General features: G+C 42.2%; 1 protein-coding gene across 2 annotated transcripts in view; it reads left to right on the top strand.

Annotated features, from left to right (window-relative positions):
* Positions 1–380: 380 nt before the first annotated feature.
* LOC128685957 (juvenile hormone esterase-like) overlaps positions 381–16245 on the top strand; it is a 40383-nt gene continuing 24518 nt past the window's right edge. For both annotated transcript variants that reach the window (XM_070080369.1, XM_070080368.1), the window contains exon 1: positions 381–407. In XM_070080369.1, coding sequence (XP_069936470.1) covers positions 382–407 — 26 coding nt within the window. In that variant the 5' untranslated portion in view covers position 381. The remainder of the gene's footprint in view (positions 408–16245) is intronic.

The following is a 16245-nucleotide window of genomic DNA, read 5'->3' as shown; positions in this document are numbered from 1 at the left end:
CGAAAATTGAGCTAGTTATGTTTAAATACCTGCTGGCGTTCTGCAGGTACACCCCTGAAGTGAGGTTCCTTGACGCTGGTGAGGGGCTCTTGATCTAGGGAATTGGATCTGTGCTCCAGTTCCCTGAATTAAGCCTGAATATCTTCCACATCCTCCCCCACAGGCGCAGCATAATCCTACGGGTTTAGCGCTTCCCCTTAATTACTATAATAATAACCTGCAAGTATAACCAAATGTCACCCACCTCTGTACAAACATTGTATCATGATGAAATAAATCGTCGTTATTGTCTATATTTGATGAAAATCTTAAGAGTAAATTAACGTGTGGCAACACAGCCTGCAAGGTTACTTTGGCTGTTGAAACGTAACTAAGGTCAGTATGACCGCAGCTGTCCTGCAGGTAAGGTGAGTGATGTGTGTTGATACGTTTCTCAAGCTCTCTGGAATATCGTAGCATTTCAATGTCTCCTCAATAGTAAATAAGACATATACCTTTGACTTTGTATGCAGATTTTCAGTATTTTACGAATTAGTGAATTATTTGGAAATCTGCGGCAAAGATCACAATACTCGGAAGAGAATTATTAGGAAAAAAAAACTATTCCCAATACATAATCATGTCTTTATTTCTAGCTCCCCAGTTTTTCTGGCAAATGGACGTTAGGCTTCCTGGTTTAAAGCCTGTTATGAACCTCATTTGTTGCGACCATGCATCATTTTATATATTCTCTTAAAGTGCACTCTGTTTTGAATATACGCAATTGTCATGTTTTTATGTATATAGTGAAGCGTTCATATATAATGTAAAATTATATATATGTGGCCTGGTAGCGAAAGCTCTCACTTCACACGGTGAGAACCCGGGTTCGAATCCTGGCGAGGGTTGCAACATTGGACGTGTTTCCTTACATCAGTTGTCTATGTTCACCCATCAGTAAAATGGGTACCTGGGTGTTAGTCGACTGGTGTGGGTCGCATCCTGGGACAAAATGACCTAATTTGCCCGAAATGCTCTGCATAAGCGGTTTTCTATATAGCAGTATGTGATGGTCAGCTGTCTGTGTCTTATTTTCGCCCATCCCCCTAGCTCCCCCCCCCTCTCCCTCTCCCTCCGACTGGTTGCATGATATTCACAACAGAATTATCGATAATTTAGCCTGGAGGAAAGAAAATCATCGACATTTGGTAGATTATTATTATTATTATCAAGGGGAAGCGCTAAACCCGGAGGATTATACAGCGCCTGGAGGGGGGGATGTGGAAGGCATTCAGGCTTTCGGGGAACTGGAGCACAGATCCAATTTCCTAAATCAAGAGCCCCTCACCAACATCAAGGAACCTTCCTTGAGGGGACATTTGGTAGAAACTTGACAAAGGACAACCAGTGAACGTCGCCAATAGCACACATGTTGCATATTATTGCACGTTGCATACTTCATTTCCGTCATTGCCAGCCACAAAAGCAAACAAATAAGCCTCGGCAGGAAACTGGTGTAGCACAACCTCTCAAAATTAATTTTTAACTCTTACATCACCTTCCCCACACACACGCACGCACACACCTACACACACACACACACACACACACACACACACACACACACACACACACACACACACACACCCAACAGAAAGAGTGATCTAGTAGCGGCCAGTGAAGAGGCGGGGCCAGGAACTGTGACGCGACCCCTGCAACCACAACTAAGTGAGTACAACTGAGTACACACACACACACACACAGCTGGGTCAAGCCTAGGTGCCAGTCCTTCGTGTTAATTAAGGATTGGTTATTTTATGGCCTGTGGGGGTGGGTGGTATTGTTGGCTAGGGCAGGGGAGGGGGGGGGGGTTGGAGAATGAATGTTGTGGGGTGGTTGAGTTGGATGATGTAAAGTGGAGAGACCGAGTCGGTGTTAGGTGGGATCGGGTTGAATACTTTTCAGTGGGGTAGGGATTTAAGGTTTGTTGAGCTGCGTAACCTTCAGGTTACTTGTAGTCTAGGAGGTCACCGCCCGCGCGACCCGGTCCCAAATCAGGCCTAATTGTTGTTCTGATCGATCAAGCTGTTGGGAGGGAAAGTAGTGTACTGCTTAGTGCGCGTGCAGTGTTGGATCAGACGCCACCCAGGTACAGCACATGCAAGAATTTTTTATATTTAGACACATGTACAACACTTGGTATCTTTAACGAGGAAACGTTTCCCCACACAGTGGCTTCATCAGTCCATACAAAGGAGAACGGTGAAGAATAGGAGGAGTTTGAGGTAATCAGTCCCTCAGCCTTGAGTCGATGTGGTCAGTCCACATAGACTGAACACATCGACTCAAGGCTGAGGGACTGATTACCTCAAACTCCTCCTATTCTTCACCGTTCTCCTTTGTATGGACTGATGAAGCCACTGTGTGGCGAAATGATTCCTCATTAAAGATACCCAAGTGTTGCACATGTGTCTGTTATCAACTTGTCGGTTCTCTGAACCATTCATCTAACACAAGAATTTATCTTTCCTTCCACTTTTAAGTGTGCCTCACTGATGACTCAAGGTTCAACACTTACATTCTTCCAGGAATTGTTCCCTTTGGAATGCACAGCCTTCTGCTGTCTGCCTTGAACCGTGTAAACACACCTGCGCCACGCACAACAGGTGTTCAACTAGTAGCTACTACACCCGTGCGTCGCTTAACGACGGATACCTCTCAGGGAAGGTTCCTTGATGTTGGTGAGGGGCTCTTGATTTAGGGAATTGGATCTGTGCTCCAGTTCCCCGAATTAAGCCTGTATGCCTTCCATATCCCCCCCCCAGGCGATGTATAATCCTACGGGTTTAGCGCTTCCCCTTAATAATAATAACGACGGATACGTTCTGACAAATGCTTCATTAGTGGATTTCGTCTTCGTGCGAACGTCATAGTGCTTAAACCTAGATGGTATAACGTACTACACACCTTGGCTATATGGTATAGCTTGGGGGCCGTGATGAACAAAACGAGATTAAATAAAGCACAAAGGGAAAAGGATGCTAATAAGAGATGTAGTAAACAGAGGCATTATCATAATCATGGGGGGGGGGGGATGGAAGGTATTCAGGCTCAATTCGGGGAACCGGAGCACAGATCTAATTCCCCACCTAGATCAGGAGCCCCTCACCAGCGTCAAGAAACCTCCCTTGAGGGGAAAACAGATGTAGGAGGCTGCTGCCGGCATAACACGGCATACACTTTACAGTAAATAGTTTTTTATTAATAGGGTACACTCAAGAATAACTAAGTACAGTATAGTAAATACATAATGATACAGTTGTTACTGGTTTATGAAGTATTATGCACTGTACATAACTGTGTGTTATACTTTTATGATTGGCAGCACTGTAAGTCTCTGTACACCAGCATCACCACCTTCATATATGCGGTCCGTCTTTGACCGAAATTTCGTTATGCGGCGAATGACGTGTATGTGTATATATATATGTGTGTATACATTATATATATATATATATATATATATATATATATATATATATATATATATATATATATATATATATAAAGTTGTATATAAGTTCACGAGATCAATATTCCAACCTACAGTCAATTCCATTTAAATGGACGACAAGCAATTGACCCTTAAATGTAATACACCCCCTGAAATATGCAAATTAGCTACATTAACCGCTCTTGGGATGAGCGGTTAATCCGCAAGGACCTTAAAGCGCTTGGGGGCAATGTGCTAGGTTACCTGTAGTCGTTTCGGGTAGATGCGGGAGGTGAATCTCCTGCCCTGAGGAGTGATCCCACACAGATTTCTTGTTAATTTCCATTATGCTTGAATTTAGGCTGTTGAAAAGTTTTGGTTCCTTTCCACTTAAGTTCTCCTGTGTTCACCCATCATCTTTAGTGGGATTTTAGTCTGCTGAGCCTATTGCTTTTGCATGGAGTTGATATACGAACGTATTAATGAGCGAAAGATAGGCATGACAGCAGAGGTGGGAGAGGATAGAGGTTTATGGAAAGTGCAAGAGTAAAATTTAAATCTTTTGATCTAGGTTCGGGTAATTCAACAGTCTAAAATGAATCCTACGAACCTGCTGATCAACAAGATACTCTTATTGATAAGTTAGACTGGCAGTGAGACCAGACAATCTATGTAGAATAAGTTTATTCATTTTTTTTATTACCACACTGGCCGATTCCCACCAAGGCAGGGTGACCCAAAAAAGAAAAACTTTCACCATCATTCACTCCATCACTGTCTTGCCAGAAGGGTGCTTTACACTACAATTTTTAAACTGCAACATTAACACCCCTCCTTCAGAGTGCTGGCACTGTACTTCCCATCTCCAGGACTCAAGTCCGGCCTGCCGGTTTCCCTGAACCCCTTCATAAATGTTACTTTGCTCACACTCCAACAGCACGTCAAGTATTAAAAACCATTTGTCTCCATTCACTCCTATTAAACACGCTCACGCATGCCCGCTGGAAGTCCAAGCCCCTCGCACACAAAACCTCCTTTACCCCCTCCCTCCAACCTTTCCTAGGCCGACCCCTACCCCGCCTTCCTTCCACTACAGACTGATACACTCTTGAAGTCATTCTGTTTCGCTCCATTCTCTCTACATGTCCGAACCACCTCAACAACCCTTCCTCAGCCCTCTGGACAACAGTGTTGGTAATCCCGCACCTCCTCCTAACTTCCAAACTACGAATTCTCTGCATTATATTCACACCACACATTGCCCTCAGACATGACATCTCCACTGCCTCCAGCCTTCTCCTCGCTGCAACATTTATCACCCATGCTTCACACCCATATAAGAACGTTGGTAAAACTATACTCTCATACATTCCCCTCTTTGCCTCCAAGGAGAAAGTTCTTTGTCTCCACGGATCCTAAGTGCACCGCTCACCCTTTTCCCCTCATCAATTCTATGATTCACCTCATCTTTGATAGACCCATCCGCTGACACGTCCACTCCCAAATATCTGAATACATTCACCTCCTCCATACTCTCTCCCTCCAATCTGATATCCAATCTTTCATCACCTAATCTTTTTGTTATCCTCATAACCTTACTCTTTCCTGTATTCACTTTTAATTTTCTTCTTTTACATACCCTACCAAATTCATCCACCAACCTCTGCAACTTCTCTTCAGAATCTCCCAAGATCACAGTGTCATCAGCAAAGAGTAACTGTGACAACTCCCACTTTGTGTGATTCTTTATCTTTTAACTCCACGCCTCTTGCCAAGACCCTCGCATTTACTTCTCTTACATCCCCATCTATAAATATATTAAAGAACCACGGTGACATCACACATCCTTGTCTAAGGCATACTTTTACTGGGAAATAATCTCCCTCTTTCCTACATACTCTAACTTGAGCCTCACTATCCTCGTAAAAACTCTTCACTGCTTTCAGTAATCTACCTCCTATACCATACACCTGCAACATCTGCCACATTGCCCCCCTATCCACCCTGTCATACGCCTTTTCCAAATCCATAAATGCCACAAAAACCTCTTTAGCCTTATCTAAATACTGTTCACTTATGTTTCACTATAAACACCTGGTCCACACAGCCCCCCTACCTTTCCTAAAGCCTCCTTGTTCATCTGCTATCCTATTCTCCGTCTTACTCTTAATTCTTTCAATAATAACTCTACCATACACTTTACCAGGTATACTCAACAGACTTATCCCCCTATAATTTTTGCACTCTTTTGTCCCCTTTGCCTTTATACAAAGGAACTATGCATGCTCTCTGCCAATCCCTAGGTACCTTACCCTCTTCCATACATATATTAAATAATAGCACCAACCACTCCAAAACTATATCCCCACCTGCTTTTAATTAACATTTCTATCTTTATCCCATCAATCCCAGCTGCCTTACCCCCTTTCGTTTTACCTACTGCCTCACGAACTTCCCCCACACTCACAACTGGCTCTTCCTCACTCCTACAAGATGTTATTCCTCCTTGCCCTAAGTTTATTCATGTATACACAAATAGTTATAGATTATCATGCATAACAGCATATGTGTAGAGAACCTAGGATGACCCAAAAACGCTAAATAGTGACTTATTTCCATTGGAGTACTTTTAATACCTTATTATACTATGAAAGAAATATCTCTTTTATAGCATAATAACCTATACTAGGAATAGGGTAAAATGAGTTATTTACATTTACACGTGTTTTAGCTCAAAAAAAAAAAAAATCTGTCGCTACATTCATTAGGTACCTTTAGGCTCTTCTTGAACTGGTTCATGCTATGACTGGCTTTGACATGTGCAAGCAATCTGTTTCATTTCTTTATTGCTGTACAATAAAAGGTGTTTGAAGCCTGGCCACTGACTGTGTGTACTACAAAGTTGTGCTCTCTCCCCCTAGTACTATGATTGCTTTGGTTCCCAACCTTGACAAAATTGGCAGCAAGATATTTTGGACACTGAGCAATTTTATAAACTTTATTTAACTTCAGTTGTTTTACTCTGAAACATTCAGCATATCCAATTGTGATTCATCCTGGCCTACATGTTCTCTTGGAACCAGGTCCAGGATGAATCTTACCGTTTTGGTCTTGGGGATTTGTGGTCTATCTTTCATTTTTTTTTTGTTAAGGCAGAGTACCATGAAGAGCAAGCGTAGTCCATATGGCACTGTATATAAGCTAGACATAGGATCCTGCGAGTCTCAGTAGGTAGACACTGTGTTTGTCTGTAGAGGAACTTCAGTCTGGCATTCGCTTTCTTTATTGCACTGTTCCCTATAAGTTCTCCTGACATGCAATGGGTCAAGGGGAATTCCCAGATATTTTACTGAGGAAATTGAAGTGATGGGTTCCCCATTACACCGAACATTAAAATTATTTACCCTTCCCAGTTTTTGTGTCAAATAGTACGGCTTCCGTTTTACCGAGGTGTAATGATAGTTTGTTGTCTACTAACCATTTGCTGTAGGACTTCAGTTCTAGTGTTATTACATCAGCTATATCTTGTGGGTCTTTACTTGACAGTAATAGAGCACTGTCATCCGCATGCGGTAAGAGTTTGCACTTGACACTAATGGGCATGTCGTTTACATAACGTAGAAATAATAAGGGACTCGGAATACTATCTTGGGGAACTCCACATGCTATCGGCAGGGGTTCTGATTCTGTTTTGTTGAGTTTAACAATTTGTCCTATTGCTAAACCAGTCGATGGAATCTATGCCGATAGCTTGAAGTTTCTTACATAATTCTATATTGTGGTTGACAGTATCGAAGGCCTTTTGCAAGTCGAAGGTTACCATTCCTACGAGGTTCCCCGTCGACATTTCAGTTCTCGTGTAATCCATCAGATTAATTAGGGAGATGTCGGTCGAGTAAAATCTCCTAAAGCCTGATTGGTAACTATGGAGAATGTTGTTGTCATTAAGATACCTAACTACTTGACAGTACACCGCCCTCTCTAGAATTTTGGATATTACACTGAGTATGTATCAGGGTATAAGACAAATTCTAACCATACAATAGACCGAAAAAGAAATGTGAAGGACCTGGGAGTGATAATGTCAGGATCTCGCCTTCAAAGACCACAACAATGTATCTACCCTCATTTGCTAAGAAAAGGATAGGATGGATAATGAGAACCTTCAAAACTAGGGACGCCAAGCCCATCATGATCCTCTACAAAGAACTATCACGGTACACAAGTACGATAAGGCATCTAAATTACTGGGAACGGTTGAAGGTCCTTGATCTGTATTCCCTGGAACTCGTGCGAGAGAGATACATGATAATATACACTTGGAAGGTCCAGGAGGGATTGGTACCAAACCTGCACACGAAACTCCCTCTCTATGAAAGCAAAAGACTCGGCAGGAGATGCAACATTTCCCCGATGAAAAACAGGAGCGCCACTAGTACATTGAGAGACAACACTAGGTGTCCGGGGCCCAAGACTGCTCAACTGCCTCCCAGCATACACAAGGGGGATTACCAATAGACACCTGGCTGTCTTCAAGAAGGCACCGGACGGGCACCTAAAGTCAGTACCTGACCAACCGAGCTGTAGTTCGTACGTCAGTTTGCTTGCTGCCAACAGTAACAGCCTCGTTGATCAGATCCTGCTGCACCATGAGGCCTGGTCTCAGACCGAGCCGAGGGGCGTTGACCCCCTAAACCCACTCCAGGTAATACTAACAGGCCTCTAGTTGCTGACATCAGACCTACTATTTTTCTTGAAGATAAGAGTAACTCTGGCCTCCTTGAACTCCTCAGGTATGGTATTAGTGGTGGACAGATTTATTATGTGAGCAATGGGGATTGGCAATTCAGAGGCACCATCTTTTAGGAACTTAGACAGGATGTTATCAGGGCCGGTGCTCTTAGTTGGGTTTAACCTGCTTAGTTCATTTTGCACGAAGTCGGGAGTTACTAAATAGCTGACAACTGTTTGGGGTTACCCCTTTATTGGTATAGTATTTAAACTTAACAGTCTGTGTTAAAGGTATTTGAAGCAGCAGGCGGTTTACTTACAAGTGTTGATGTGGCGGTTGTGTAGTAGGAATTAAAACAATTTGCCACTTCAGCTGTTTCGTGGAATACCTCGTTATCGATATTTAGTATTATGCTAGATCTATCTACTGGTTTATGGCTACACCCCAACTGTTTATTGCCAGAGCTTTCTGGAGTTATTCTTGTATGTACTCTTCGATTTTTGAGCAATAGCGCCTTGCCTTTGCTCCTTTTATAAGCCTCTGTACTCTGGTCCTCACCTTTGGAATTCATTAAGCACTGCAATATCCTGTCTGCCTTAAATTTTTTCTAGCAACTGGTCTCTGAATTTCATATTAATGTCTCGGTGGTCATCCAGGGTTCGGTTCTCCATTTAATCCTAACCTCTTTAACTGGTGCAATATTATCAAGGATGGTAGTGAACATTCTTTTGAATTTTTCCCAGGCATCATTTACGTCCGTGCTTGTTATCACTGTCCAGTTGCAATTGTGTAGCCTATTTACCAGTGTTTCTTTATTGTAGGTTCTAGTCTACCTCATTTTTATTGTCCTGTGTAGACCTATCCGTTCCCTGGTGATTTTCCTGGTGCATTAAATGATGAAATGATCACTAAGACCTGTGTTAATGATGATCACTAAGACCTGTGGTAATGATGCCTGACTGACTAATGTTCTCAGAGTGATTACAAAGTATGTGGTCAATTAGGATGGCTGAGAACTGCGAGATCCGGGTTGGTGTATTAATTACTCGAGTGTAACTATTTAAACATAGAATTTGCTTATACATTTTACATAGCTCGTTATTTTGCTGTTGAAAACAGATATTGAAGTTTCCCAGTATTACTGTCTCGCAACTGTTATAAAGTCCGGACAAGACTCGAAAAGTCCTCTAAGAAATGGTCCTGGGTGGGAGGGCGGTAACTAGTTCCTACTAAGATGGGTCTGGTCTTGCGAAGCAACACTTCAAACCATAGAATCTCCAGTTTATCGTCATTTAAATCAGGTCTTGGGTTGTAGGCTAAGTTGTTTCTTATGTAGGCACATACCCCACCACCTTTTCTGTTCCCATCTAAGCGTTTTATATTGTAACCTTCTATTTTGACCTCGTCACCATATCATCCAACCAGGATTCAGAGATGCATATAACTGCCGCCCTGGTTATGTTAGCTAGAATCCCAATCTCTGCCAATTTTGGAAAAAGTGATCTTGCGTTGACATGAATAAAGTGAAGGTCTGTTTTCATAAAAAATCATAATCATAAATATATATTGCAAGGGGTCATTTGTATTAAAATTAGGTAAAGCAGTGTCATCATTGCTGAAGGGTAACTGTGCCAAAGTGCATTTGTTACAAGCAAAGTGAAATCTGGCACCATTATGCACTCACCTCTTACACAGTTTACATAAGGTATACTGTTCTTTCGTACCTTAGTACAGTGTATACATATGTCTGGTGGTGTCTGAGATAATAAAAATGGTTCTGTTGTCTCTCATTGACCTATGTGCGCATTACATATAGTTATCATTCCTAGATGCCAGACGTTTCTCTGTGTGGTATCCGTGAGTTGCATGTCAAAAAGGTAAGCGAGAGTGTATCTCCCAAACAGGACAACGCTGGGAAGGTGGCCAGCAAACTAAACGTAGTTTCATAGAAAATTTATTATGGTGCAACGTTATTGCCAACTGTTGCGTTGTTGCGGGCTCAATGAAAAATGCTTGTAACTGTAAAAACACTGCCGATTCTTTCAAGCCTACGTATTTTCTGTTTTAAAGTATAGGTTACATAGTTTTTGTATATTTTTGTTTATTCAGTACATAGTTTGGTTGTTTCACTTGGGCCCTCTGTGACCAAGTCAATAAAATATTCAATTTTTCGTTAACGTCTTCATTACCATTCTCCAAAGGAGTTTAACTAAGACTTCTAAAATGTTTAAGGAATGGAGAAAAAATCAGGCATTTTATAATTGACGACCAAACGCAACGCAGCCTAACACTGCCTCATTACTAATCATTGTGCGTTTTCTTGCTAAGTGTCAGCTGCAACATTGTTGTTGAGGCAGCAGGAACTTGTCCAATCATCTCTCCTCACTTTCGTTTTATAGTTGTATCACGTGCCAAACGTGCGCCTTCACTACACATGCCCTTGTGTAGTTCTCTTATTGCTATGCATATTTACACTTCCAGTGCTACTTTCAAGGATATACCTATGTTGGAGCACACAAGCAAAGCATGTTAAACGAGCGCCCCCACAAAGCCACGTACATACACCATATACACTATATATACACCGTATATGTATACACATTAAGCACACACACACACACACCATGCACACATATCTATCATATACATACACTATATACATACAAATTCTTCACCATTTACATTAGTAATCAGTACCCGTTTATCACTGGTAAAAATAGTCTTCTGTCATCGGTTGCGCCTCTAACCTTTTTTTTTTCTATCATCCATACAACTAAAGTAACTTTAATTTTTATTCCTTCAACCTAGATAGCCATTGTTTTCTTTATTAATGTCCTTGGCGTTTTGTGACCCATGTGGACTGAGTACATTAGGTGAATACAATAATTTATTGATATCAGGATAATCATCCCTGATACAACGCATGTACCATTTAGGTCTGCCTACCTTGAGCAGAACCCTGAGGATATTTCTAAATATCGTGTGACACTAGTCTTCTTAAGTAATGATAGGATGCTACCTAGTTACACCTTGTAGTTCCTGTCATCAAGCTCAAGGCCAACCTGGTGGCAGCCCTGCAGACTAGCAAAAACTAATAGTTCAACACAATGTGGACGTTTGGCCTCTATTAAAAAGGGACTTGTACGGTTCTCTGTACAGAGGTCTCGCGCACTTCACCAGTCGCCTGCTTGCACTGCCTCCTGGCCCTCTGCGTGACTGGTGGCAACCTGATAGCATTGCAACATAATTTAAATTCCTTGCTCACAGCTGTCGTTTTTTTTTTTAAATTACTGATATCTCTGGAATTTTTTACTGCAGCAGTCTTTTCACGTTAATAAATGACTTTTTTCCGGGAGTTGTTTTAACTTTGTTTTATATTCAACCATTTTAAAACGCTGAAAGACATTATGGGTTATTGTTGTACAGTTCCAACTCTTCTGCCGACCTGGTAAGACACCTCCTATACTTAAGGCTTTTTTTTTTCACGTGTGACCTGAGCGAGGCATTCCTAACCGCTGCGTGCTAAATATTAATCTCTTGCACATTGAGTAGAACCATTAGGAATCCCGCTTGTTACTTTCTTTTTACCTTTGATAACAGAGTTTGCTGCCGATACTATTCAGTCCCTGTAGCTTAGAGAGAGTCTTCAAGCTGCCGCCGTCGAGAGAGGACGTCTGCGTTTCTGCTCTGAGCACTGAGACAAGTTTTCCGTTGAGTTATCCTGAGTAATTCTTGATCAGAGCTGAGAGGAAAACTTGCTGTCACTTCGAGCCCCATCCCTTCAAGAGGGTAAAGCGGTGACAAGCTTGCTTGTTCCCCCCTCTCCACCCCATCACCTTATCCTACCGTCTTCACCTCTCCCAAACATTTATACTGGCCCACACACTAACACGTTGCTTACACTGCTATCCTTCTGCCTTTCCTGTCTTCTTTTTCGATAACTTCGCCGTTGGCAAGTTAACACAAGGTATTCTGACCATCCGGTAGCCCGTGTGGTTTTTCACGAAACTGCTCTACTGATGACCTAGTTTATGAACTTAACCAAGCAAATTCTGAGTTTACGGTTCTTCACGCTTTTTAAGTCCCCCACTAGTTCCAGCTCCCGACAAACACTCAAATTAATCCTTCAAACACCGGAAGAAGCCAACCTCATCTGCCAGCAAGGTTTGAAATGCTTTGGGACAAGGTGTACACCTGACCAAATATCCTTGGAAAGGTTTGTCAATATCACCCAATGTTTTAAAGTGTTATTAGCAGTATGACCAAACTCATAAGTGCAGCATGCAGTCGCTCCTGGCTGCCCTGTTAGGAAATGTGCAATACAAAGCATTCTGGATGCGAGGAAACAGAACACTATGAATGCCGCTCCACAAGCACCACCACCGATGACCCAGGCTTCGTTCCCAAATCTCCCTGGATCTGGCGGGTCTCCTCCGGCCTCCTCTGCCAATACTAATGTTTGGGCTTCTGCCCCTACTGCAGCGCCCCACCCTTCCCCTCCCTCCAATATACATCAAGCACAAGGACCCCCATCCTTCCCTATGTCTTCTTCAAGGTCTTCAGAGGTCGATGTTATGCGAGGTACACTGATGTTTATGTTGGCCAAGGAAATAGCAGGTGACAGTGTTAACTCTGCTCTTCGGTTTTCAATGACTTGTTAGCGGGGTTCAGCTCCTGATTATCCCAAATAATGTGAACGTCATTATGAACCAGCCCCGTCAGGACAAGCAGTATTTGCCATCCTCCGCACCCTCACATCCTCAAACTTCATCCCTCAGTCAAGACGCAACCGTAATGACACAGTTAAAACAACCCAAACCAATGCCTCTCTCTCTCTCTCTCTCTCTCTCTCTCTCTCTCTCTCTCTCTCTCTCTCTCTCTCTCTCTCTCTCTCTCTCTCTCTCTCTGCCCCTGGCCAGCCAGACAATTACGCACATTCAGGAGCTATTGCTACTGTCCAAACTGTAGTTTCCATGGCTACTCGAAGAGGACTTCAGCACTCCCACATGGAGCCCCCACTGCCTCCTATAGTATCTGTTGTGAACATGTTACCTGAACTTGAGAATACAGTACCCCAGTTGTCAGATGATGGCTCTGATGATGACTGTAGCATCAGTTAATGTAACCAACAGTAGTGAGGACGAGGAACTTGTCAGTACACAGGCGACCACTCAGAACTACACTCCTCTTGAGTCGAGTGGGGAGAGCTCACACTCAACTTGCAACTAAAATCTTAGACAACAACTTTCCGCAGGAAAAACCCAAAATTCACGAAGATATTGATGACTAGATAACACCAATTACCTTTTCTGTCCATTACGGATTACACTACATCAATTTATGGAGACTTCTTGTTTAGGTTCTCAAATAAATAACAAAAAGGCACAATACCGTGACTGGAACGATACACAAATAACCCGCACATAAAAGAAGCTTACGACGACGTTTCGGTCCGACTTGGACCATTGACAAAGTCACAAAGTGTGACTTTGTCAATGGTCCAAGTCGGACCGAAACGTCATCGTAAGCTTCTCTCTTTTATGTGCGGGTTATTTGTGTTTAGGTTCTCAACTATTACATTTCCCCATGTAACATCTGCGCACCTACCATGGGTGGACACCACCTTTGAAGTAGCTGAGCTGGCCAGCAACTCCAGACTGTAATCGACTTGTATCCATCGCCTTGCTCTCGCCGTTTGTAACCTACGCTCTGCAGTCGCAAATATATATATATATATATATATATATATATATATATATATATATATATATATATATATATATATATATATATATATATATATATATATATATATAAACGCAGTTGCAAATAATATATCTCTTGCCAACTTAGTGCTATGCAGTTATATTTTCTTATACCTGTGTCGCCCTGATGTATAAGTGTTATGCTCTTTTAAATTAAATTTTCATTAATGACACTACACACACACACACACACACACACACACACACACACACACATACACACACACACATTAAAATGCACCAAAGTGGTTGGGCCACTTACCTTTATTATCCCATCTCTCATTCCCCACCCACCTTTTTCCTATATTTCCATCCTTACCCATCCTTCTTCCTTTCCCATCTTGCCAAAGCTTTGGTCATAAAAGTTAAAGTTGTAGCTTGATACAGATACAGTAAATCAACCTGCAGGTCCTTCTCTTCGACTTCAGTAGCTTTTTCTTCTCTCTGGCTTCCTTCCCTCTCTCGGATGATAGTGTCCTTGGGTTGCTCCTCTCTCCCAGATAATAGATTCTCTGGCCTACTCCCTCCCAGATGATACATTATCTATGACATAATTTCTCTCTTATTAACCTTCGATACTTCGTATTTGTTAGCAAAGCCTTCTTACCAGGAGCTCTATAGACCATTCTGGTAATGTATACAAGCTCTTCTAGTACCTTACAGTGTAATTATTCACTGCTAATCCAATAACTGGAATTGCCAAATATAGTGTAAAAGTTAAATATGTTCTTAGTGAAAGAACTTTCCTTTTGCTCATGTTAGGAGCAATAGCTGTCCCATACGCTGGTCTTACTCCAGTAGCGGATGACTGATCGAGCCCTTAGTACTACGTGCAGTGAGTTATCCACGAAGGTTTACCGCGTCAGAAAGAAAAAAAATCGAGCCTCCGCAGATTTAGCCTTTCTTAATCGGCTCTTATACAGATTCATGAATCATAGTTTCAGCTTTGTTTCTATACATGATGCTTCTCCTACAACATTCATACTCTCTTCAAAACACTCGGAATTTTATTTCACTTTTCCAGTGACTTGGCTTTCTCGTCCTTTTATTTTCTAACTTGTGTCTTAATAATGATTTAGGGCGTTGTCCGGTTTTAATTATAAATTTGTAGTTAACACAAAATCTGCTTACCTGTCGGTTAATAAATCTAGTAGCCCAGGGGCAGACAAATTTCAGGGTTTTTAATTTTCACATCTATATTCCATGTCTTGACTTGGCTTTTGACTGGCCAGCTGGAGTACTGCATTAATGTCTTATGATGCGATGTTTATTTTGACGGTGAATTTTTCAGCCAGCAGAAATCCTCGGACAGATGACCAAGGGCTCAACTGTGTGGACAGTTTTATGAGAAATTTTCATCACTTTTAACATAATTAACCTCCACTTAAGTGTTCATATAAGACTAAGCTTACCATTCATCTCTATCGAGGTAGTACCCCTCAAGGAAGGTTCCTTGATGTTGGTGAGGGGCTCTTGATTTAGGGAATTGGATCTGTGCTCCAGTTCCCCAAATTAAGCCTGAATGCCTTCCACATCCCCCCCCAGGCGCTGTATAATCCTCCGGGTTTAGCGCTTCCCCCTTGATTATAATAATAATAATATCGAGGTAGTCTCTCTTGAGAGCGGTTTACAATAGATAGCTCCCTTCACTGGGGAGGAAGGGGCCTTAATATTGGTGAATTACTCTTGCTCCAAACAATTAGGGGTCATTCTTCCTTGCATTAAGCCTGATTATTTCCCACTTTCCAAGCAGTGCACGACCCTGCTGGTCCTGATAGAAAAATGAAAGGATGGATAATGAGAACCTTCAAAACGAGGGATGCCAAGCCCATGATGACACTTCAGGTCGCTTGTTCTATCTAGGCTGGAATATTAAGAACATAAGAAAGAAGGAACACTGCAACAGGCCTACTGACCCATGTGGAGCAGGTCCATGTGCCCCCCCCCCGAAATAGCCCAATGACCCACCCAGTCTGGTCACCTCCACTCAAGGAAGGAGCACGGCACCAGACCCAGCAGCGCAAACTAGTTAGGTCCAACTCACACCCACCCACACCCACTCCTGTATTTATCTAACCTATTTTTAAAACTACACAACGTTTTAGTCTGAATAACTGTACTCGGGAGTTTGTTCCACTCATCCACAACTCTATTACCAAACCAGTGCTTTCCTATATCCTTCCTGAATATGAATTTTTCCAACTTGAAACCATTGCTGCGAGTCCTGTCTTGGCTGGAAATTTTCAGCACCCTATTTATATCCCCTTTATTCCTGT

This window comes from Cherax quadricarinatus, unplaced genomic scaffold (assembly GCF_038502225.1).
Source record: "Cherax quadricarinatus isolate ZL_2023a unplaced genomic scaffold, ASM3850222v1 Contig360, whole genome shotgun sequence".
In the NCBI taxonomy this organism is placed as follows: domain Eukaryota; kingdom Metazoa; phylum Arthropoda; class Malacostraca; order Decapoda; family Parastacidae; genus Cherax; species Cherax quadricarinatus.
Note: the sequence above shows the minus strand (reverse complement) of the source record. Positions and strands in the feature narration are given on the sequence as shown.